Genomic DNA, 24254 nt, shown 5'->3' with positions numbered 1-24254 from the left:
CAGCCTTCTGCCCCACACTGCAGCTGTTGCACGTCCCCTGCGAGCCCAGGCCCCACAGGTTCCCTTACTGCATGCTGACTCTGCACACTGCAGCCTCGGTTCCCCACTGCAGCTGCCGCTACCACGCAGTGCAGGGTCCCCTCGCCCTCTGCATATCCCTCATCACCACCTCTTCACTCTGCAGCCCCTGCGTCTCAGCCCAGCTGCCCTTCTCATCTCCATGATTCCAGGGGGACCCAAGAGAAGTACCCTTGGCTCCCCCGTGCGTTGCAAACCCCAACGTAAGAGAAGTGGCTGCACCAGAGCTGAGAACACAGGTGGCTGGGACGAAGATGAGCCAGGCAGCCCTACTCGGGTAGGCTGTTGGTCAGAAGTCCACATTTAACAAGTGATTTTTTTTTCTGGTGCAAATTGGGTGATTAGTACAACAGCTCGCCTTCTCACACACACACACACACACACACACACACACCCCTCCAAGAACCGACGTGGAGACTGTGCCCCACCCTGAAAGCCGTGGGAAGGCTGTGGTCCCTGCTGGTAAAACTGGGCTAATGACAGCAGGGGAACCGGCGGGGCCAGGGGGGGTGCTGGGTAATTAGAGCTCTGCCTGGTGCTGGGAGATCCTGAGATGAAAGGGGCTCTGGCGTCACCGGGTTGGTTTTATGTCCATGAACGCAGGTGTATGTGTGCGTGTTCATGGGTGGCGGGGCTAGATGGTGGACACCTCTCCCCTGTGGGGAAGGGGGTCCATTTTTATGCAGTCTGCTTTAGGTTGGCCCTGGTACCATTTGGGTTTTGCTGGGAGCTAACACCAGAGGAAAATGCCACCTCTGTGAAGCTGCAAGTTGAGAGGGTAGGGCAAGTCTTGCCCTCTCTACAGCTCAGAAAGGGACCAGATTGTTGGGGACATGGCTAGTGATCGTGAATAAAAAGCCCATATTGGAGGAGGGCAACATTCCAAAGGGGAGGCAGTGGGTCTTAGGAATTAGAAGGGAAGGGAGGTAGTGGCGAATATACCTCCAAAAGAATTAAAAACAGAAGATAGTTGAAGTTAGTAGGACCACAGGGGTCACCTGCCCAATCCTCGCATTTTAAAGTTGAGGAAGCTCTGTCCCCGAGAGCGGGGATGATTTTCTCAAGGTCACACAGTGAGTTACCGGCAGAGAAGGACCCGAACTCAGAAACAAACTAAATCTCCAAGGGTTTGGTATTTAACCTTTCTCCCTACTTATAGGGTGCAGGCGGCTCGTCCATACACCCTTCTCCATCCCCACGATGCAAATCCTAAAACCTCCCGTTCTTCCAGCAAGCAAAGACTATTTTTAAAATGACATCTTTTTGAAAATATGTCACCAAGTACCACTCCTGCTGGAGATGCCTAGAGTGGGGAGGGCGAGTCCGAGAGGGACGGGGGCGGGGGCGGCCGAGGGGCGTCCGGGTGGCTGGCTGGCCAGAGTCCCGGGGCGCGGCGGGGAGCGGGGGGCGCGGGCCGGCAGCGACGAAGCGGCCTGCAGGGAGCAGCCGCGAGCCGACCGGGCGCGCCGAGCGAGAGCCCCAGCCGGAGCGGGGCGGGGAAGGGAGGAGCCAAGAGCGGCCACCGCCTCTGCCGGAGGAGCCGCGGGGCCGCCACACTCGCCCCCCGCCCCCCCGCGCTCACTCGCACTCACACCCGGGCGCAGGAGGCGGGCGGCCCGGGCCCCACCGGCCCCCCATGGACGCCCCCCGCACGGGGCGCTGAGACCCCGCGTCGCTGCCCAGCCCGGTTCAGTGCGCCACGCCGAGGTAAGGGGGAGGGAGCGAGGGGGCATTAATATGCAAATACCTCACGATTGATTATGCAAAGCCGCGGGGCTCTAGGGCCAGCTCCCCGGCGGGCTGGGGGCGCCCAGGGGGTACCCGTCACCAGCCTTGGCGTGCCCCGACGCCCGGGTGACCCTGTCACAACCCGGGAGCTTGCAACTTACGCCCTTGGGAAGGGGAGGTGTTGCTAGAAGGTCGGTGGGCCCCCGGGTTTGCCAGCGGAGATGGCGTCCAGGCCTCCCCCTCGAGGGCCCGCCTGGCCTCTGTCCGGCCAGTCTGCTGCGCATTCCCGGGCCCGGCCCCGCTGCCCGCCGCCCGAGCGCCCCCGCCCGCCGCGCCGCGGTTTGTTTACGGTGAGTCGGAGGCCTGCCCCCCCAGCCCCCACCCCTAGCCTCCGAGGCCGAGGCCGAGGTCGAGTGGCCTTTGCAAAGCTGCCTGCAGCTGCGGAGGGCAGTCTGAGTGGGGTGTGGGGTGGGCTTGCACGGGCCCCGGGAGAGGGAAGTCCCCCCCCCCAACTTCACCCGCCTCCCCAATAGAGCATGGCTCTCTGGTTGCAACACTCCTAATTGCAAAAAAACCCAACACACACACACACAAAAAAAACGCGCTGGGGTAGGGGAGTGTATTTGAGGGTCCCTAGATGATTTAGAGAGTTGCAAGCCAGGGTGGTTGCGGAAGGGAGGGAGAAATTGACCTGTGTTGTGCGTGACCCCCCCTTACCCTCCCTCCCCTTGCAGCGTCTTCTCTGGTGCCCCTTCTCTGCCTAGGACCCTCCCATGTCTGGTGTGAAAGAAAGGCCTGGGGCCAGGGGCGGGGGTGGGGGGGACGACAGGGACAATGGAGAGAGCCACGGTTTCCAGGGTGGAGGTCCCAGAAGGAAAGCCAGTAGCATGGGAACCCACCCCCCAGTGGTGGCTGTGGCCCCGGGAGGGGGAAGGAATGAACGGGGCTGTTGTCCAAGATGAGGGGGGAAGCAAATGTGACATGCAGACACCGAGATATGCTCACATAGAGAGCCACATGCACACCCGGGGACACCCAGGCAGACTCAAGGACAGGAGTTGCTGGACACACCCACATGGGGACAAGGGAAGAGGCAGGCTGCTGCTGCACCGGGGAGCTCAGAGGGGTGGGACACACCCTCGGGAGACCGACCTATGCACATACCCACGCAGAGGGTCACACAGAGATGCTGTCACACACAGGGGCAAGGAGGAGTCTCATCACCCACACAGAAAAAGTCACTCTCACACGCATGCATGAACACAGGGCAATTGCACACAGCCACACATTACAAAAGACCCTGTCACTCACAGGCACACACGTGCTCGCATGAGCCCAGTCACACAGGCATCATCGCTGGCCGTGACAGTCCCTGTCACTCAGTCAAACAATGTAGTTACACATCAACACACATATATACAACTTAGCAACAAGTATTTTCTGGGACTCCTACTGTGGATCTCTGTGGTTCTGTAAACAACAAAACCTCTGCTCTCAAGAATATTAAATTTGTGTGAAAAGATTTTCCTGCATAATGGTGCAAGGCATGCATTTGTGATGACGTTCTAGGTCTCTGTCACTTGTCATCTCACCCTACTAAATGGTGAGTTTGAGACCTGGCAGAATCATTCCAAGAGCTCTGGATCCCACCCAGAACCTAGCACAGGAAGTGCTCTGCAAATACTTGTTAATTGATTGACTGTGGGAACTCCAGACACAGGTGCACTCATTTGCACACAGTCCCAGACACTCAGATGCAAAAGGCATTCACACCAACAGTTGTGTCTAGACGACCCCAGATGTACACATACACCGTAGCTGTGCTGTCAGGCACACCCCTGGATGCACACAGAGTCATGGACTTTTCCCCTTAAGCTTCCTTCTGTCTTCTTCCTCAAGGCTCAGCTTTTTTTTTTCTTTTTTTTTTTTTCTTTTTTTTTTTTCTTTGAGGGACCAAGAAACTAGAGCAAAGTGATTAGGGGCAGGGGGGTTCCAGAAGGCCGAGCCATGGGCCTGAAGCAGTGTCCAGCGACTCCCAGAAGCTGGGATTATCCTGACTGCTGCGAGAAGAGGGTGCTTAGGTCTCTATCCCCACCCTAAAAGCAAATGGGGGCAGAATCTAGATGCCTCTGCTGGGATCCTTTGAGCCTCTCCTGGGGCAGTTCACTCACCCCGGCTGAGTTCCTGCCTCTCACCCAGAGTCTGGCCCCCTTTTCCACCTCTGCCCTCCTGTCTAAACTTGGAAGCCTTCCTTGGGGGGGGGGCTGTATGCTGGTGAGTGTCTGAGTTAATGATGTGTATTTTTGACTTGGAATTTCTCTCTAACACTGTCTCTCTGTTGCTCTGTCTTGCTGTGTCTGATTCCCTCTCCTTGTTTCTCTGCCAGACTGTAACTCTCACCCTGTCACTACCCCCGTCTACCCCTGTTCTTGTCTGTTTCTGCCACAACCTCCTTTCTCAGAGCTGGGAACTGGCAAGTGATGTTCTTCATAGTTTTCCGGTTGTTAATACTCAAACCCCGCCCCTCAGTCCCTGCCTGCCCTGCCTCTGGGGTCATGGAAAGGTTGGGGTGGGGGGCGGGGGGCTCAGCTGGCTGCTCAGGACATCCTGCACTTCCTTAATGCTGCAGCTCCAGGCCAGCAAGTTTTGGGGGCTGGGAATGGGGGGTAAGGAAGGGGGTCATCTACTGCCCGTGCTGACCTCTCAGGCTGGCGGGCTCAGCCAGGAGACACCAGATCAGTGGAAGCCCTGGGTGTGCACGCCTTAACAAGCCGGTTCCAACCAAGCCGGTGAGGAGTTCCCCACCATACTCACCCACTGGAAGACTCCCCACCATGGGCAATGGCAGGAGTTGGCAGGACCTGCAATAGCCTTTCTCCACACCCCTGGCAGCTGACACCCACCTCAGAGATGCCCAACAGCTTTGTCCTCTTTGCCCAGCCTCAGAGCCTATTTCTGAGGGTACAGCTGCCCAGACATGTGCAAGACTGAGTGAGGCCCTCTCCCATGAGTGTAGTAGGCTCCAGCCCAGGGCAGCAGAATGGGCAACTCTTCCAGAGAGTGAATCTGAACAGGGGACACTGAGCATTTCTGCCTTGCTCCTCTCTGGCTGTGGCCTGTTTGGGTGAGGAGGCGCTGGTAGTGATCCTACCACAGAGAATCCATGGGCTGCTGCAGAAGGGAAGACTGAGGCTAAGTCACAGGGAGCATATAGCTGACTGAAGGACCAAAGTATTATTCCTCTAGCAGGTAATATCCTATAATGGTTGAGAGCATGGACCTTTTTGGAGCTGGATTGCCTAGGTTTGAATCCCAGCTAGGCCGCTTGCTGGTTGTATAACCTTGGGCAAGCAATTTAACCTCTCCCTTGCATCTGTAAATCAGGGATGGTAATACCCACTTCATTCAGCTTTTTGAGGATCAGAGGATTTAGCCTGGTACATAATAAGCACTGTATGTGTTAGCTGTTACAGTGAGGAAACCTGTGGGTCTGGGGTCCCCTGGATTTCCTGGAGAAGCTTGCTGGAGAACTGGGTTTCCTAGACATAACAGGAACAGGAATGAGATAGGGTTGGGGAGGGTGGGCACAGTGGGTTCCTAATCTCTAGACTCCTCAGCCTTTATGTCACCATTTTCTCCTCAAGTTTTTGCAACCTGGAGCTCCTCTAAACCTCATCTTTTAGCTGCTTTTTGAAAGGAGCCCTTGCCTGACCTGTGTTGGTGCAGTGAATAAAGCATTGACCTGCAATGCTGAGGTCACCGGTTCGAATCCCCGGGCTTGCCCAGTCAAGGCACATACAAGAAGCAATTACTACGAGTTGATGCTTCCTGCTTCTTCCTCCCTTTCTCTCTATCCTCTCTCTCTTAATAATAATAATAATAATAGTAATAATAATAAAGGAACCGTTGACATCTCAGCCTGGGACATACTTCCCCAGTAGGGGCACATACGTGAATATTTGGGCATCATAGCATCTCTGTTGGGACAAGTCTGAGAACTGTGTGTTGTGGGAGGAGAAGAATAGGAAAGCCAGCTCCCCCCTAACCATTCTTACTTGTAGTGTACAGCACCCCTCCTCTCTCCTGGGAACCCAGCAACCCAGCTACCTACCATCAGCCAATCAACCAGGACCCAACCCTGGCCAACAGACACCAGGTTCCCTACCCCTGCACCGAGGGGCCACAAGTGTGAAAGATGGGGGCACTGAGTAAGGATCAGTATGGTAGGCATGGCAGCTTGAGATCCGGGGTCTGTCCTGGGTTATCTGCTCCCTCTGTGAATCTGCGATAAGACTCCTTTCTCCTCCAAATCCCTTTCATTCAGCCCCTCCCCTTCACGATGCAGCAAGGGCAATGGGGGGACGCCTGTGGTGGGTCACTGGGGAGGCAGTCTCAACTGTAGTTCTCATGGCTGCAGAGGTGCTTGGGGAATTTTTGTAGATCTTGGGGGTGGGGGGGGGAGAGGCAAGCATGACCACAATAAAAAGAGAACTGGCTGGGGGTTGGCAGCTGGGGATTTGCCATCCACCGGTTGCTGACTTTGGACCTGGATTTTCATCATTTGGAGACAGGGATGCCTACCTCACTCAGAGTGAGGGTAAATAATATACGATGGGATGATACTGTGTTCAATCTGGGTTGCATCCTGGCTTGGTAAGCAACGCCTGTGAATTCTCCTGTTCTCCCGGGCCTGGCATGCTGCAGGGTGGGGATACACATGCCCCTGGAACCAGAGACAGTTCTCTGTCTCAGGAGGCATCTGGGCTGTTTGAGGTGGAGGGCCTGCAGGCATCCCCAAACTATGGGCCCGCGGGCCACATGCAGCCGCCTGAGGCCATTTATCCAGCCCCCTGCCACACTTCTGGAAGGGGCACCTCTTTCATTGGTGGTCAGTGAGAGAAGCACTGTATGTGGCAGCCTTCTAATGGTCTGAGGGACAGTAAACTGGCCCCCTGTGTAAAAAGTTTGGGGACCTTCAGGCATGTCGTGCTGCCCTCCCCTCCTCCCTGGCAGGCCACAGCAGGGCTGTCAGAAGGAGCCTCACTTTTGTATACCTTTGTGTGAGATGGTCCAGAGGGAGGGATTAGACGTTCCCTGGGTAGACGAAGGGAGAAAGATGGAATTTACTGGTGCCTAGAAAATGCTACCATTGCTCCCAGGCCTTGGGGGTGAGCATTCAGTCTGGTTGACCAGGAACTGGAGTTAGAGATTAGACCCAAAGGCACAGCCACACCCTCCAGAAGTAGCAAAGTGCAGCACAGACCGGACCAAGCCCCCAGCCCACCTCTTTTCCTCCTCCCATTTTCCTCTTGCAAGGAAGAGATGAGCTTGGCTCAGGAGCCTTAGCTGCCTGTTTCATTTTCTCTTTTACCCAGGCGCGTGGGCGGGGAAAGGGGATCGGTAGGAGGCTTTGGTGGCTATTGACGTTTTTTGTACACATCAGTGAGTGGGTGTGTTGTGTGCGCACCCATGTGTGCGTGTTTTGTGCATGTGTGGGCCGGGAAGGACTCTGAATATCTGTGGAATGGTACCCAGACCCCGTCGCTCTGCGCATGCGGGTGTGTGTGTGTGTGTGTGTGTGTGTGTAACTGCACGTGTCCGTGTGTGTGCCGGAGACTCCACTGCAAGGCGCGCGTGCGCGCGCGGGGACACACACACACACACACACACACACACACTATTTAATCTCGCTCTCCCCATTCCTTCCCTCTCTTTCCTCCTCCCTCTATTCCCTTCTCTTTCCTGTCTCTCCCTTCTTTCTCTCCCTGCAAGCGAGTGTGAGCGCCGCAGCGCTCTCTCTGTCTCTCTCTCTTCCCCTCTCTTTCTCTCTCTCCCACCCTCCCTCCTTCCCTCCCTCGGTGGGGCCTAGCTTCCACCTCCCCGGAGTGCCTGGGAGAACATCCCTGCCTTTCCCTTCCACCATTTCCTTCCCTCCTGGGCGTTGCTCCCAGGGCTTGAGGACAATTCCTCTCTATGGCCTCTTCCTCTCTCCTTGGAAGACAGGAATGGGAAAGGGAGGACCCCAAGCCCTGTGCCCATGATACCATCTGCAGTGAGAGCCTTGGCCCCGTGACATTCATGCCTCCAGCCTTCAGCTGCCCCAGCGCCCAGCTCCAATTACCCCTGGCTGCGGGGGGCGGGGAGGGGGGAGAATGTGCCATGCCCAGCTGGGGGTGCTCCTAGCTCGGCTCTTTTGGCTACTTGGATTTCCCACCTCTATTCCTGAGGGGAATTAGGTCAGGGGGCACAACGTTCTGTGGGCTGGCCGGGAAGGAGCTGGGCATGGGGGGATGGGGATGACCTCTAGACCTGGGCAGCACCCTGATGCCTGGCTGGAGCCGGCCTGGGGTCGGAGGAGGAAGAGGAGAGCAGCAGGTGGGTGAGGTTACGGTGGGGGAAGCACAGTCTTTGATGTTGAATACTGGGCATCTGGCCCGAGTCAAGGCTGCTGTTTATGTCCTTCTGTCTCTGACCTACAGGGGGGAGTTTCCTGTTCTATTCTTTTGGGGGAGAGGATCCTTTGTTGATCCAGTCTCCCCCTTATGTCATATCCCCTACCCCCAACTCCCATTCTCTAGCCTCCAGGGTCCCACAGTGGCTAAGAGATCAGACTTAAGGGTCGCTGTGCTTAAGCTCCAGAATCTCATCTCATGGACGCCCGCCCAGAGAGAGCCCACCAAGGAGCGCTGCCTCCTTGGCCTGCCTCCGCCTTCCCTTCCTCCCTCTCTCCCTCCCTCCCTCCCACTTGCCAAGCTGGTGCCTGTGTCTGTGTACTCCTCTGCCATCTCACACCTGCCAAATAGTACCTTCCTTCCCGCCTTCACTCCTCTCTTTCCTGGCACTAGGATAATAGTGCGTTGGGTGGGGCAGGCCTGCTCAGTCTGTACCTGAGAATAGAACAGGGGGGATCTGGGAAAGGACCAAAAGGTCCCAGCTCTGAGAGGCATGCACCCCTCACCGAGGGGGTGTGTGTTGCTGCTGCAGCCTCCACCTTCGCCAGACTCCCGGGGGCTGTTGCTGCTTGTGGCTGCCCGTGGGAGCCCACGCTGGCACAGGCGGCAATGTCTGCATACAGATGCCGGTGTCTGCCTGTGCATGCCTGTGTGTATGCTCGGGCTACAGTAGCCACCTGGGCCCCTTAGCATCACCCTTCTTGGCTCCCATGGTGTGGGGTCAGGGCATCATCAATGCCAGTTCATTGGGAATTGGGGGGGGGTAGTATCTCCCCCCACCCTAGCAGCAGGCAAAAGGGAAGGGGAGAGGGAGGTGTGAACCTACCCACAGCACTATTAATAGCCCACATGCTAGGCCACCAAGAACCAGCTGTCACCGTGGAAACCATTTCTATTCCCCCTCCCCCACCCTCCATGGGGTGGGACTTAGGCAAGGCATGAAGCAACCCCCCCACCCATCTTTCTTTGTTACCTTTCTTCCTTTGTCTCCCCCTCCATTTGTCTCTCCTCCCCTTATCTGCCCTCCTCTCTGTCCCCCTTCTCCCTCCCCTCTCCCCGTTCCCCACCGTCTCATCGCTGCCTTTCTCCCTTCCCCTGTCCTTCATGAGCATCTTCTGCTCTGCCCCATCCTTGCCCAGCTCTTTGTTCCGACCCCTGCTCATCTTTCTTCCCCTCTTCCCCCATCATCTCTTTTACCTCTGTCCTCCTCCTCTTTGTCTCCTTTCTGGACCCCCTCTCTATGAGCACGTCTTTCCCTCTGTGCTTGGCAAGGAGGAGGGCTGGGCTTCCTTTAGAACATGAAGGACAAAGTTTAGGGGGCCCAGACAGGTGGGGCCAAAGCCAAGGGCAGACACCCAGAGAGCAGTGTGTGTAGAATTGGGGGCTAGATTCTGGGGGCAGAGAGCCCTCTCTGGCAGCCCCAGGAGTCCTCTGTGAAAGTCCCTCGGGTCCGCAGGACTGCAGGGTGGAACAGTCTGGCAGTGGGAACCTGGCGCGGTGCCTGCGGATGCCGCATTGGGCGCTTGTCTCTGTCCCCCCATTGCAGAAGCACTTAAGCTTAATGAAATGCTTCCCCCTCCACGGGCACTTTGCCCACACTGCCACCCAGCAGCTCTTATCTGACAGAGGGAGTGGGCGGCCAGGCCACCCGACAGGTGGGTCTTGCTGTCCTACTACTGTCCAGCCTAGTCTCAGAATCCGACAGCTCTGCCCCCTCCAGCTCCTGGGGGCTGAGCCCTGCGTCTCTGTAGGGGACATGCAAGGAAGAAGCCCGGGTGATTAAGTAGGACTCCAGGAGGAGGGCAGAGAGGCTGCCCCTCAGGGTGGTTCTTTATCCCCACCCCATCCCCCTTCCCTGCTGACCCTCCTCTGCCCACAGCTAACGCAGGCCCACGTGGTATGTGGCCCCCTGAATCCTGGGCCCTCTGCTTGCTCCGTGTCACCTCAGAGACTCAGGTGTGACCCTAGAGAGATAGCAAGGAATCCCCAGGGGTTCCAGCTTCTTGCTAGGTGCCTGGCAAAGGCGCCTTCAGCAGTGAGAGCGGTGCCTTTCTCCTCGACCCACTGCCAGGGGCTTAGTGTAGCCTGGGTTGCACCGACAGGCACCAGGACATCATTCAGCTCAGCAGGGAGATGGAGCAGAGAGAGAGCCCTTCCCTCCCACAGCGGGCACGTGCAAGCCCTTGGCAGTGCCCAGACACATTTGGAGTTAAGGCTGGGCTGGGAAGGAGGAAGGGAAAATAAACATGGTGGCTTAGGTTGGCACTGCCCCAGGTGTGCCCTGTAGCAACTGGCAGTGGCAGGGGTGAGGAAGGAGGGGGTCCTCCAGAGCTATGGCCTGGGGCAGGAATTGCCCGTGGCATGTGGCTGCTGCTGGTGTTCCCTGCCCGGCCTGGCCCGGCCCACAGCTGCGAACACCCATTCTCACACACCCTCTTCATCTGCCCCAGGGCCCGCTCCCCAGGGCTGCCCCTCTCTCAGCATGCCCACTCCTGTGCCTGCCTCCTCCCCTCCCCAGGGGCACTTGGGCCTCCTGCTGGCGAGTGGATTTTTCCAGCCTCTGTAAACAAGTGGTGGCAGCATGCCAGGTGGGCAGGAGACAGGCGGGGGCAGCACCACAGCCAGGGTGTGCCAAGCACTGAGGCACAGCCTGGGGGGAGATGGGGAGACACCCAGAGAGAGAGAGAGAGAGGGGGACATTCAGATGCAGACAGACAGACCCAAGGAAGCCTTGTTGGGCACAGATAGAAGTGGAAATCGGTGACAGAAAAGAGCTCTCTATTGTCTAGCCCAACCCCACAACTGCCCTGGCCCCTACCCCTCACTGCTCTGGCTCAGAGCAGCAAGCCCCAGTGCCCAGCCCCTGGGCATCCCCACCCGCTCCTGCTTCTCCCCCCACCTCCACCCCTTAGGGCTGGCTACGCCATTATAAATTTATAACAGGAATTTCTCCACAAGCCAAGAAAAACTTGACCTACTTTCTTGACGGCTCTCTGGGCTAAGGCTCCCTGCTCACACACCCCCAGTCTCCTCTCCAGCCCCCAGTGCCCAGTCCTATTCTGTGAGGGTATCAGAAGCAGAATGGGCCACTCTTCTGTCCTTCTGCCACACTCCCTACACTGGGGGCTCACCTGAGTGTGGAGGCCCTGTCCCACTGCCCTGCCCTGTGCAATGGCCTGACTTATCTCACAGTTCCCCTCCTACCCCACCTCCTTATCAGTTCCTGGGGGTGGGGCGGAGGGCCCAGGGGCGATGTCTCTGGTGCCACAGCCACCTGATGAAGGTTGTGTGTTGGGAGCTGCACCCTTAGTCCCCCTTGAGCATGCCCACACCTGCCTGTGTGTGCAGACAGTAAGCCTCAGGTCTGGAGCCTGTGGTCAGAGATGCAGTGTGCAGGGAATGGTGGGCCCGGGTGGGCACTGCCCTGGACCCTAAGTAGTGGAACAAGGCTAGCATTCAAGCCAGGCTGCAAGGTTTTAATCCCTGAGCCACCTGCTCACTGGCTCTGTGAACTTGAGTGAATGACCAAGCTTTCTGACACTCAGTTTCCTCACCAGGGAAGTTCTGCTGCCCACTTCAGACAGCACATGTTATCTGTTTAGTTAGTACGTGTCAGTTTCTTTCCCATGCCCCTTGCCATCCTGGTGGGTGGCAGCTCAGCTAGAGCAACTGGGATGTCTGGTCCTCAGACTGGGAAGTGTGATTTGGGACCTTGTGTGGACAGCGCTGGCAGCCTTGGGAGCCGGGGTGGGAGAGTCAGAACTCGGCAGCAGCAGGGGAGGCCGGCTCCCCATGGCTTTCAGTAGCTCTCTCCATTAAAGTACTCAAGTGGGCCTCATGGCCCCTGCCTCCATGCCCACACCCCAGCCTTCCTTCACAAGTACCCCCCATGCCTGGGCTGAAAGCTGCTCATCTCTGGTCCCCTCTTTCCCTATAAATGGCGAGTTTTATGAAAACGTGGCTAGATGGATGGTAACAATAGCTAGTGTTTAACAGACACTTGTTAAAGGGCTTGGGCACTTGATTGAATGTGAGGATTGAGACATGGCACATGGATGATCTCATTCTTTCACTCCATCCCTTTCTGTGTCTGAGGCTTAGGACGTGCAGCTCCAGTTTTGCCTGCTAAAACCTGTAGATCTCAGGGGTTATTCCTGGTTCTCTCCCTGTGCCTGCCGGACATGCCCACCACCATCTTATCACCAGCCCCAAGAGCCCAAAATGTTGACATCAAAGGACTCCTACTCAGTCACCCCACCATAGTGCCACCTTATCCCTGCCTCTCCCCTCTCTCTGCAGGGACATCTGGACAGGACAAGACTCTGAAGCTACTCCCCCAGCCCAGGACTCCCCCCACGGACCCAACCCTACCACCTGCCACTTCCTGGCCCATCTCACCGCCCACCCCCATTGGGGCACAGGGCATGGTGTGAAAGGCCAAGTGCTGAGGCGGGCACCATGGGTGCTGTGCCCTAGGCCTGGGTGGCGGGGGGTGGGTGGCCTGTGGGCGTGTCGGGGGGGCCGGTGTGCCCACCCCAGTCTCTTGGCGTGCTGGAGGGCATCGTGGATGGAATTGAAGTGAATGGAACAGAAGCCAAGCAAGGTGGAGTGTGGGTCAGACCCAGAGGAGAACAGGTAATGGGCCCGGCAGCTAGGTTGTGCCAACTCCTAGGCAGCAGACACGGTCACCTGGCTGGGCAAAAGAGAGCTGAGCTTCAGCCTTCGGGGGAATGGGCACAAGGCCAGCAAGCCTGCGGCCTACCTTTGCCCAGGAGATGAGGTCATGTTCGCATGTGACAGGGAATTAGGCACCTGGATGGACAGATGCCCGTGTCAGAGTGAGGAAGTGATACAGAGCTGAGAAGTTACATGACGCAGGCACGTGGCCCCTCCCTTGACAGTACTCGGCAGTCTCAGATGCCCCCAGTGTGCCCTCCGCCGCCCTCAGCAGAGCATGTGGAATCCAAACAGCCTTGCCATTTGCCTCCTCTCCCTGCCAGCCTGCTCACATCTGACCTCGAGTGTGTAATCCACAAGCCATGGTGCAAGTGACGTGACAGTTCAGGGCACATGCACCAGTAACTGTTGGTCACAGCCCACACTTATATTTGGAACCTTTCGGGAGCCCCACAAGCTCTTCCTTGTTCATGGGTAAGGGCGGGCATTGCCATGGGGCTCCTCCCAGGAAGTGCAAGTGAATGCCAACTATGAAGGTTTTGCTCACACGTGGAGGAGGCATCAGCCCTACACACACCGCTAGGAATGGGCTGCCTGTGATCTGTATTACCCTTGAGGAGCCCAGAGGGTCTCTACCTCTCCCATTAACTCCAAGTGGCACAGGACTTTGTGCCAGTTGGCGTGGTGCCCCTGGAGCTGGGTACAGCCTGTGCCTATGGCCAGGGAGAGGGTGGGGGATGGGGTGCTCTGAGGAGCAGAGTGGCCGTTGCCTAGGAGACCAGATCCTGAGCCAGGAGGCCGGAGGCCTGGCCAGGCAAAGCCCTGGGGCCCAAGACTGGGTCTCTGGAGGGGTGGAAGAAGTGGATGGGGCTGGCAGTTGAGTAGGGCACCTGGAGTTTCCCCTCCCCAAAGCCTTACTCCAGGGGGGGCTCTGAAAAAGAAGATCTGGCCGTGACACTGCGTAACTTTCACTGGCAACCTCTGTAGCTCCTTGCCCAGACGTCTGTGAATCTGGAAGAGTCTGTTCCTAACCGGAGAAAGGCTGGAATCCCGGTTCCTGGTCCCCCAGAGCTGCAGCTCCTCCCCAACATCCTCCCCTCCCCCAAGTCCCTGCGCCACCTTGTGGCTGTACCTGGAACTACACCCAGAGGCTGTAAATCTAATAATTGCTGAAGATCGGCAGCTCTACTGGGGCTTAGGTGGCTCAGAGTTTCCCCACACCCTCCCCTCCTGGAAGCGGGAGGGAGATCTGACCTTGCAAACGTGGTAGAAATCAGACAGGGGTAGTCCCCAGGGAGCGTGGAACACAGAGCTGTCTTTGACTGTGACCCTGGCCAAGGTCACTATGTCAGTATGTTGGGAGCTGCATCCAGGGAGGGGCCCTGCAACATGCCACACGCAGGGTGGGTGAGGGAGGTTATACAATCTGTGCATATGTGTGGAGGGCTTATGTAACCTGTGTATGCTGGGGTTATGTAACATGTATGTGGAGAGGCTGGCGACATGTATGTGCCGTGGCTGTGGGTTGCTAATACCTTGCATGGAGGGGCCCAGGATCCTTGTCCTGCTCTGATTTCAGTGTGCAGTGTCATCAGGCACAAGTGGGGCCTCTGCTTGCTGCTCTGTTAAATGGATACTGAGGGCAGGGTGACTCGGAAAGTCCCTTCCTATTCTCATATTCTTGGTTCTGGGTTCTAGTTGCTAGGCACTATATGTTTTCAGTCACTGTGATTATTTAGAATGTGTGTATGACCTGGAAATCAAGTACCATGTTTACTGGGGGGAGGGGGTAGTATTATTAGGTGTCTTTCCAGAGGATTGTGTAACACATGGGCATATCCTAGAGGTCATATAACACATTTGAGAGAGCCCTGAAAGTTGCATAAATATATCAATCCTGGTGCTTTTTTCTTTTTTTTTACTATGCTTGGGTTTATACTGAAGGCTGCATGGGTATTCACATGCAGTGGTCTTGTGTTGCATATTTCATATGTATGTGTGTGTGTGCTAAAGGTTATATAGCTTTAAGCGTGTCCTGAAGATTATTTCTGCATGTGTCCTGTACTAAAGGGTTAAATATCTTGTATATCTCTTGTAGATTATGGGTATTTAAGGTTCTGTAATGCGTGTGTGTGCACGCACACATGCGTGTGTGTTGGAGCCATAGAACATGCTTGTGCCACGGCCAAGCCCCTTATCTCTCTCCCTGAAGCTTCTAGATAGCTGGACCCTTCTCAGTTTTGTCAGCTGACCTGGGGGTGGGAGGTAGAATGAGGACATGCGAGCAGGGAGTTGAGCCTGGGGGCTTGTATACGCCTATTGGATGAGAAGGGGGCTGCCCAAAGACTGTTCTGTGATTTTGCCCACTTTGCCCTCATCCAGTGCCAGGTCACCAGATGGAAAGCGAAAAAGAAAGAACGGCCAATGTTCCCTGAAAACCAGCATGTCAGGTGAGCCTGGCTGCATGGGCCCTTCCTCCCTACCCTGAGCCCCACCGAGTCAGACCACGGCTCTTCTGGAGCCAGGGCATGTACCAGCAGCTCCTGTGTCCCTTGGGGAGAGCCCCCTAGAGGGCTTGGGATGGACTTGTCTGGAGGTGAGATGGGTGATGTGGGCGTGCCCCAGCCTTGAAGATGGGTTAGGTCAGAAAGCGCCTCTTCCCTTCTCCCAGAACCCCCTTGCCTGAGACCCCCACCCCCACCCCAGCATCAGGGCCTGGACTAAAGTGCCGAGGGGCTGCACTCCCCTGAAATGAGCTGCTGACATTTGCTTCTCCTCCTGCATCCCCTGCCCCTTGTGTGCAGCAAGAGAAAAGCCCTCCGTGGGCAGGCAGAAGAATTCTGGGATTCTCCATCTTCTTAGGGAAGGGGATGGACGAGATAACCTCTGAATTGTCTCTAGGATTGTATCCTTCAGAGAGGTTGGGCTAGGGGATGGGCCAGGAAGGAAAAGCTGGGGGCTGCAGACAGTGTAGGAGCCTCTCTGCTGTGGGCCCAAGCCATGCCTGCCTGCCTGCCTCCCTTCCTCCCTCCCAGGGTATATCCCTAGTTACCTGGACAAAGACGAGCAGTGTGTCGTGTGTGGGGACAAGGCAACCGGTTATCACTACCGCTGCATCACTTGTGAGGGCTGCAAGGTATGGACCAGCCAGCTCCTGCCCCTCCCCCACTGCCTGAGTCCCCATCTCACTCCTTTTAAGGCCCTCAGCACCCAGCCTAACGGATGGCTCTATAAATATGTAACCTAGAGCCCACCTGTTACATCATCATTTCTCTTCTCTTATTCATTCGTTCATTCATTTGTTCATTCATAATCCCTGCTCTGCCCCTCATAGGTAAGATGCCTAATCTCTCTGAGCCTTGGTTTCTTCATCTATAAAATGGGGATAATCATGCTACCTACCTCATAGAGCTGTTGGGAGAATTAAATGAGATCATTCACATAGAGTATTTAAAACAGTGACAAACACAAAAGAAGCACTCGATAAATGTCCAACCATCATTTCACCCATTCAGCATATTAGTTGTGAGCGGTACAGTATATGCCCTGTCCTCAAGCTGCTCACAAGCTACCAGAGAGAGACAGACGTCAGTTAAAACCAACATCAGTGTTCTTCAAAATGTGGTTCGTGGCCCACCTGCAGTGCTAGTTAAATGCAGATCTCCAAGCCTCATCCCAAGCCTACCCAAGCAGAACCGTTTGTGGTGGAGCCCAGGAACCTGCCTTAGAATAAATTTCCCCGTTGCTTCCACTGCTCCTGAAAGGGCGAGAACCAGTGCTGGGGGCAGGGCTTGGTGGGGCCCAGAGGGAACGAGGATGGCAGTGTCTCCCTGGGCAGAGGGGACCAGGTCACACACTTGGGGAAGCTTAATTAGATTTCACATCGGATAGTTCATCCTGCATGGTTATTCTGGGATCATTACCTCCTGAAAAGGTAAAACCTTACAAGAAACAGAAATACTTAAAAATGTGCTAAGGGTTCAAGTTCCTTTCTTTCTTGGTGTCAACCAAACCAAGACCACCAGGGACTCAGGGTCCCACAGCAGTGTCCCTGGAAGCAATATAAGCAGTGGGGCACAGACCCAAGGACATCTGAGTTTCTGAGGAGCATCTCCAAAGGACAGAAATGCCTGACCCCACCCTAGAGAGTCCAGTGTGGTCTAGAGTGGGGCCCAGGAACCTGTGTTTTTGGTAAGCACCCTAGGTGATTTTAATGCACCCCAGAATCTGAGAGTTCCGACCTTGGTGCCCTGTACCTCAGGACCAGTTCTGGGTCTGATGCCCATTTAGCCATTTGGGCCGTTTGAGCAAATTAAGCTACATTAGACAGATTGCTTAATCTCCCCAAGGTTCAGTCTTCTAGTCGGCAGAAGAGAGATAGGGACAGTTCCTACCCCAGGAACCAGGGGGTTGACATGAGTGTCATATGTGATGAGGCATCAAAGAAAATGCTTGTAAGTGTCTGGCATGTAGTGAGCATTCAACGTGGTAGATAGAACTGGACATTTGGTTTTAAAGCCACTAGAATTCATACAATGCCTTACTTTGACTCTTTGGCACCCGCACCCCGCCACACCCACTTCATGAACTGCACCTGCAGGGGCAGCAGCAGCATGTATGAGAATGGTTTTGGGGTCAGTGCTGTTTCAGAATCCTTTAGCAAGATGGAAGCCAGGTATTAACCGGACTGCCAATGCCGCTATTCCTCAGGCTTCGCAGGAGCTCACACCATCCCAGGCTCAGATCTCCATACTTCAGTCATCATCCCCACCTCCGCCACCACCCATGCCCATGTCGCTCCACCCCTTAGCAGCTGGGGAAGCCTAGGACGTGTGTTCCTAAGGTCCTTCTAAGTCCTGACAGAGCCCAGTGATCCTGGGCCTGCTGTGTCAGGAGTATGCCAGGTTCCCTCACTAATCCCCCATCACCCGGGGAACTGCATGGTCAGTTCAGGAAGGGGAGGTCGTAATCACAGCATGCTCCATCTTCCCCCCACCCCAGGGCTTCTTTCGCCGCACAATCCAGAAGAACCTCCATCCCACCTACTCCTGCAAATATGACAGCTGCTGCGTCATCGATAAGATCACCCGCAACCAGTGCCAGCTGTGCCGCTTTAAGAAGTGCATCGCTGTGGGCATGGCCATGGACTGTAAGGGGATGAGTGGGGGCGGCAGGCCAGGTGGCTGGGGCGGGGGAGTTCAGGGTACCCTCAGGGCCCACAGGGCAGAGCTGCAGTGCAGGTCAGGCTGATGGCGGAATGAATGTTCAGAATCTTGGTCCCTGCTGTCCTTGTCCCTGGGGAAAAGGACACAGCATTCCTCTCTAGGCCTTGTACTGTTAGCCCCAGTGCTTACCTGCCTTTCACCAATTCAGGCCTTAGAGGGAGTTCCTGGGTAGAGAGAAGTCCTGAACACCCCACCCTAGCACAGTATTCCTGACTACCAGAGAAGAAACCCCACTTCTGGGTGGGAGGCGACAGCTTTCATTCCCTAGGAACTGGGTGGCAGGAGCCTCTGGTAACTTCTCACCATGACCCTCTTGACCAGAACCTGCTTTGCCCCTGGATCAGCCCAAAGCAGAGTTGATGTCACAGTGATTATCACGATCCAGGTTGTGCTACCCAACTGCTAGGTTGTTTGAAAGTCGCTCAACTTCTCTGGCCCTCAGTTTCTCTAACCTGAGAAGAGTAGCTTCTGAGAGGGTAGGGGAGAGTGCCATGCTAAGGGCCTGTGTCTTCTTGCTGCTGACAGTGGTTCTAGACGACTCAAAGCGGGTGGCCAAGCGCAAGCTGATTGAGCAGAACCGGGAGCGGCGGCGGAAGGAGGAGATGATCCGATCCCTGCAGCAGCGACCAGAGCCCACTCCCGAAGAGTGGGATCTGATCCATGTTGCCACGGAGGCCCATCGCAGCACAAATGCCCAGGGCAGCCACTGGAAGCAGAGGCGGAAATTCCTGGTAAGGCGACAGGGGGGTGGGGGTGAGCAGCAGCAAGGTGCCAGGGAGAGGAGAGTGAGCGCAGAGTCTTGCCTCCTCCAGGAAGCCCTCTTAGTTTAAAAGCTGATACTCCCCACGCCTTGGTGGTTTTGATTTGTACACCTGTATATGTGTCACTGCTGTCTGGGTCCTGCCTGTTTCATCCGATTAGGAGCTACGTGAGGACAAGGCCTTGCCTTCCTCATCAAATTTTCACCAGAGGTGACCTTTCCTCTTTTCCCTGCCCACAGTGACTGGGAGGAGAGGGTGGGGACACAGTCATGTAACAGTATTTTGGGGCACCTGCTGGATGCCAAGTATTGTGTTCAGCCCTGGCAAAACTGAGTGCCAAGTGAATGGTCAGCTTGAAAGGAGATGGACAGTTGGTTTTATATGGTGGAGAGGCAGGAAACTGGCGCCTGGTTCCTGTGGAGTATGCCAGTGGGTGGAGTAGTGTGCTGTTAACACATGGATTCCGATACCAAGTAGTTGTGTTTGCAATGATCAAGAATTAGACCGCCTGGTACGACTTACTAGTCACGTGACCTGGGACTTATTAGTTAACTCCTTATGCCTCAGTTTCCTCATCTGTGAAATGGAGATAATTATAATACCTTCCTATAAGGTTGTGGTGAGATTTAAGTGAGATAATATATGTAAAACACGTAGCCAGATGCCTGGCCACATTATTACATACTCAATAAATATAACTTCTATTATTATGACATTACTTCTACTACTGTTATGATCATTGTTATTATTAGCAGACTTGGACCTCTGGCTCTGGTCTATTCTCTGCCCCAAGGTGAGGGAGGAGCCTAGGCCTGGGACAGAACAGTCCCAGGTACTGGTGGCCCCTCTCCCCGGAGCTGCCCTGGAGCTCCCCCTGGTGGGCAGGGAGCCTCAGAGGTTGAAAGGGGTCTGTCACCCTGGCTGACCCCCATCTCTTCCTCTAGCCGGATGACATTGGCCAGTCACCCATTGTCTCCATGCCGGACGGGGACAAGGTGGACCTAGAGGCCTTCAGCGAGTTTACCAAGATCATCACCCCGGCCATCACCCGTGTGGTGGACTTTGCCAAAAAACTGCCCATGTTCTCCGAGGTGAGTGGCAGACGGGACGGGCGACATGGTGACACACTGGAAGGAAACCTGTGGCTGCTCCCCAGGCCACTCAGTCCCAGCATGTGCTCATGTGAGTTTCTCTGGGCTGGGAGCAATTCCTTTAGGTCAACACACACACACCCAGTGCGTGCACACACCCTCACACACACTCACACGCTTGTCCTGGGCTACCTGATCCGTAAGGAACCGGCAGACTCTCCACAGCGCCTCCCAGACGCTCCCAACCCCTCTCCTCCACAAGTCTACACGGCCGTCCCACCTCTGGGCAGCCTGGAAGTTCTCATCTTGAATTAGAGCACTAACTGGGGACAGGCTGCCAGACCAGTGGTGAGACCTTGGCCGGGTTACCTAACTCCCTTGTATCTCCGTGTTCTCATCTGCAGTGGGGATGAAGGTAATAGTAGGATAATTGTGAGGTTTAATGAAATAGGGCATGTCTGTGGCCCAACACAAGGTTAGTTGTTCAGAGTACTGTTACTGACCGAGGCCCGTGTTGGCCTTGCAGTTCCCGGGGGGCACCCACAGGGGGTAGGGCATGCTGAGTGTTTCTGTGGCCCTGCTGTTTCACAGCTGCCTTGCGAAGACCAGATCATCCTCCTGAAGGGGTGCTGCATGGAAATCATGTCTCTGCGGGCTGCTGTCCGCTATGACCCCGAGAGCGACACCCTGACGCTGAGCGGGGAGATGGCCGTCAAGCGGGAGCAGCTCAAGAATGGTGGCCTGGGAGTAGTCTCCGACGCCATCTTTGAATTGGGCAAGTCGCTCTCTGCCTTTAATCTGGATGACACGGAAGTGGCTCTACTGCAGGCTGTGCTGCTAATGTCAACAGGTACCTGCTGGTTGGCTGGGAGGGTTATTCTTCTCCTTACTTAACCCTAGTTTCTCTCTGCTCTCCAGCTTCTCTGCCCCCCCCCCCCCAAACCCACTCTGTGTCCCACAGGCTTACCTCTGTCACCCAGGCCATGTCTATCTCCTGGGCCCAGCCTCCGTCCCCTGTCCCCTGCTCTGTTACCCATCCCCCTCTGTTGGGTTCTCCAGGCCCGTCTCTTGCCTCTGGATCTCTTTTTTGTTCCTTTCCCATCTTTGCCCCAACCCTTCCCTTTGTCCCTTCAGCCCCCCACTACTCTTATTTCTACCCCACCCCTCTGACCACCAGCCCTTCTCTGCCCTAGTCCTAGCCTACCTCCAAGATTCCTTTTTTGGCCCTGGCTGGTTGGCTCAGCGGTAGAGCGTCGGCCTGGTGTGTGGGGGACCCGGGTTCGATTTCCGGTCAAGGCACATAGGAGAAGCGCCCATTTGCTTCTCCACACACCCCCCTCCTTCCTCTCTGTCTCTCTCTTCCCCTCCTGCAGCCAAGGCTCCATTGGAGCAAAGATGGCCCGGGCGCTGGGGATGGCTCCTTGGCCTCTGCCCCAGGCGCTAGAGTGGCTCTGGTTGCGGCAGAGTGATGCCCCTTCGCCCCCTGGTGGGCAGAGCATCGCCCCCTGGTGGGCGTGCCGGGTGGATCCTGGTCGGGCGCATGCGGGAGTCTGTCTGACTGTCTCTCCCCGTTTCCAGCTTCAGAAAAATACAAAAAAAAAAAAAAAAAAAGATTCCTTTTTTCCCACCTCTCTGTTCCTCTGTTCTCTGCTTATTCCTCCGCGGCCCATCTCTTCGCTCCCTGCCTGTCGTCCCTCTGCCTTGGAGTTGTTCCTCCAACACATGCCCCCCCCAGGGTGTGTTTTTCTCCCCTCTCCCCTCTCCCCTCCGCCTCCCTTCACCCGCTCACCTGCATGCCTCTCCTCTTCTGCAGACCGCTCGGGCCTGCTGTGTGTGGACAAGATCGAGAAGAGTCAGGAGGCGTACCTGCTGGCGTTCGAGCACTACGTCAACCACCGCAAACACAACATTCCGCACTTCTGGCCCAAGCTGCTGATGAAGGTGACTGACCTCCGCATGATCGGGGCCTGCCACGCCAGCCGCTTCCTCCACATGAAAGTCGAGTGCCCCACCGAACTTTTCCCCCCACTCTTCCTCGAGGTCTTTGAGGATCAGGAAGTCTAAAAGCCTCAGGCGGCCAGAGGGTGTGCGGAGCTGGTGGGGAGGAGCCTGGAGAGAAGGGGCAGAGCTGGGGGCTGAGGGAGACCCCCACACCTCTTCTCTCCTTCCTCTCAGTCTTGGATAGATGCAGCTCCCACACACACCCGCACTACCCCGTCCCTCCTCAGAACCTCCAGCCCTGGGACAGGGCAAACAGATGAACTTGCTATGAAAAGGACAGTGTGGGAGGCTGGGAGGGACCCCCGTCCTCTAAGAAGGTAGGGGAAGGAAGGAAGAACTAAGAGGGGATAAGCCATCTTGACTGTAGGGGACAGGAACATGGAGTGGGGGTAGATGCCCCCCACTCACCCCCTACACACACACACACACACACACACACACACACACACACACATGAGAGAGAGTCCCGGTCCAGCTCCTTGGCCTAGATTCCCCCTCCAGGCTGAGGGCCTCTCTACTTTCCCAGATGCCTGGGTGCAAAGAAGGGCTTGGCTTAGCTCCTCCCCGGAGGTTAAAAATTATAGTCATTCTAACTGCACTTTGGAAACCAGGCAAAGGGAGAAGAAGATAAATGAAGAAAAACTAGACAGAGAGAGAAAAAAAAGAGAGCAACCGATTGAGAGAGAGAGAGAGAGAGAGATAATATTAAGTTATTAACTGAGGCTGGCCAGAGGGGAGGACCCCCCTACAACCCCCATGCACTTTGAGAGCTGTCCCACCTCCCCCCAAATCAGAGAGAACTGCCCCCCCACAAGGTCCCTAAGGGTAGGGCTGCCGATCAGAGCTGTGAGTTAACACAACAGGGTCCTGGCCACCCCTCCCTTGCCTTGCCCCTCCCTCTGTGCCCCTCTGGCACCCCCACCCAGTATCCCCTCTGCTCTCTGCCACTCGTGCCCGCTGAGTTCCATCTACCTCTCACGCTGGATGCCAGCTGGCCCCTCACCAGCCTGCCCTGCTGCCCGCACAGCTCCCCCTTCAAGTGCCCAGCCCCAGGGGCCTCTCCCTGTCCACCCCCCCCCCACTCCTTCCGCACCTTGGCACCCACACAGGAAAAACTGTGGCTCAGGCTCCCGCCCTCCTCACATCCTGCAGTATTAGCTACAATCCAGATGCTGCGCACTAGGGGCGAGGAGGGGGTGTGCCAAGCTTCTCCCAGAGCCTCCGCCCCTTAGGACTCTGTTTCCCATATGTCTTCTGGGTTCTCTCTAGTCTCTGTCCTCCTTCCCTACTCCCACTTCAACACACTAACCCAGATTCTGGGCGGGCAGGCATCAAGAAATGGGGTGCTTAGATTAATAGCACTTAGTTGGGGCCTCGGGGAAAGGGGTGGTTGGTGCTCCTCCTTTTCTCTTTGAAGCTCTTTAGGCCAGCCGTCCCTCTGCCCCTGGGACCCTTTCCCCTCCTCTTTTCTCAAATTCAGGGACTTTGGCTTGAGCCACCTCCCACCTTCCTGGTGAGGAGTGCTCTGTTGGTCTGCATTTGGGTGAGCTGCCTTCCGTCTGTCCTCCTCCTCCCTTTGGGATCGCCCACTGTGCAGGGGAGAGGGACAGAGGAGATAGCTCTCCCGTGGGTAGGGCAAGGGGAGGGTGGGGAGGGACAGAGCAGACCAGAGGGCCCTGGGCTCAGGGCTGCATGTCGGCAGGGATGGATGGGTGGACATAGATGCCCCCGGAAGCCATGGGGAATGGGGCAGGGAGGGAGGGGTGCCAGGGCTTCCTGCGCTTTGCACTATTCGGGCAAAAATGTCTTAAGCAGTGGGGAACCTGCCACCCCACCCTGACCCTCAGCCTGCCACAGCCCCCTCCACACACGCACGCGCGCGCGCGCACACACACACACACACACACATACACACATACACAAGCAATGCTATGCTGCCCATCAGGGCATATCCTTCCCTAGCTGTCCAGGTGTTCAGACAGAGGGGAGGGCCAGGAAGAGCATCCACTGTCACCTGTGCGTGTGCCTGCCCTGCCACCTTGGGCATGTGGGCAGCACATGCTGTCTTTCTCTCTCCCTCTTTCTCTCCTGGGGATCTGATTCCTGTATTCCTCCTGTCCTATGGGCAAGCCCTCTTATACCCTCTTCCTACCCCCTGGGGGCCCAGTGGAATTCCTGACCTGTCTGCTGTCTCCCCATCCCTCCAGCCCCACCTCGACTCTTCCATCCCCCATTCTCAGC

The 24254-nt window shown here is 56.1% G+C and overlaps 2 protein-coding genes across 9 annotated transcripts in view; one reads left to right on the top strand and one right to left on the bottom strand.

Annotated features, from left to right (window-relative positions):
- MED24 (mediator complex subunit 24) overlaps positions 1–2151 on the bottom strand; it is a 42485-nt gene extending 40334 nt beyond the window's left edge. For all 8 annotated transcript variants that reach the window (XM_066263703.1, XM_066263715.1, XM_066263706.1 and 5 more), the window contains exon 1: positions 1968–2151. The gene's annotated coding sequence lies outside the window, so the exon portion shown is untranslated. The remainder of the gene's footprint in view (positions 1–1967) is intronic.
- Positions 1598–22806, top strand: THRA (thyroid hormone receptor alpha). Its single transcript, XM_066263717.1, has 9 exons — positions 1598–1785; positions 12558–12893; positions 15318–15385; positions 15971–16071; positions 17937–18084; positions 18686–18891; positions 19866–20012; positions 20604–20862; positions 21826–22806. Exons 2-9 carry the CDS (start codon positions 12841–12843, stop codon positions 22074–22076), a joined length of 1233 nt encoding a protein of 410 aa, XP_066119814.1. The 5' UTR covers positions 1598–1785; positions 12558–12840; the 3' UTR covers positions 22077–22806.
- Positions 22807–24254: the final 1448 nt, after the last annotated feature.

This window comes from Saccopteryx bilineata, chromosome 2 (genome assembly GCF_036850765.1).
Source record: "Saccopteryx bilineata isolate mSacBil1 chromosome 2, mSacBil1_pri_phased_curated, whole genome shotgun sequence".
Classification (NCBI taxonomy): domain Eukaryota; kingdom Metazoa; phylum Chordata; class Mammalia; order Chiroptera; family Emballonuridae; genus Saccopteryx; species Saccopteryx bilineata.
Note: the sequence above shows the minus strand (reverse complement) of the source record. Positions and strands in the feature narration are given on the sequence as shown.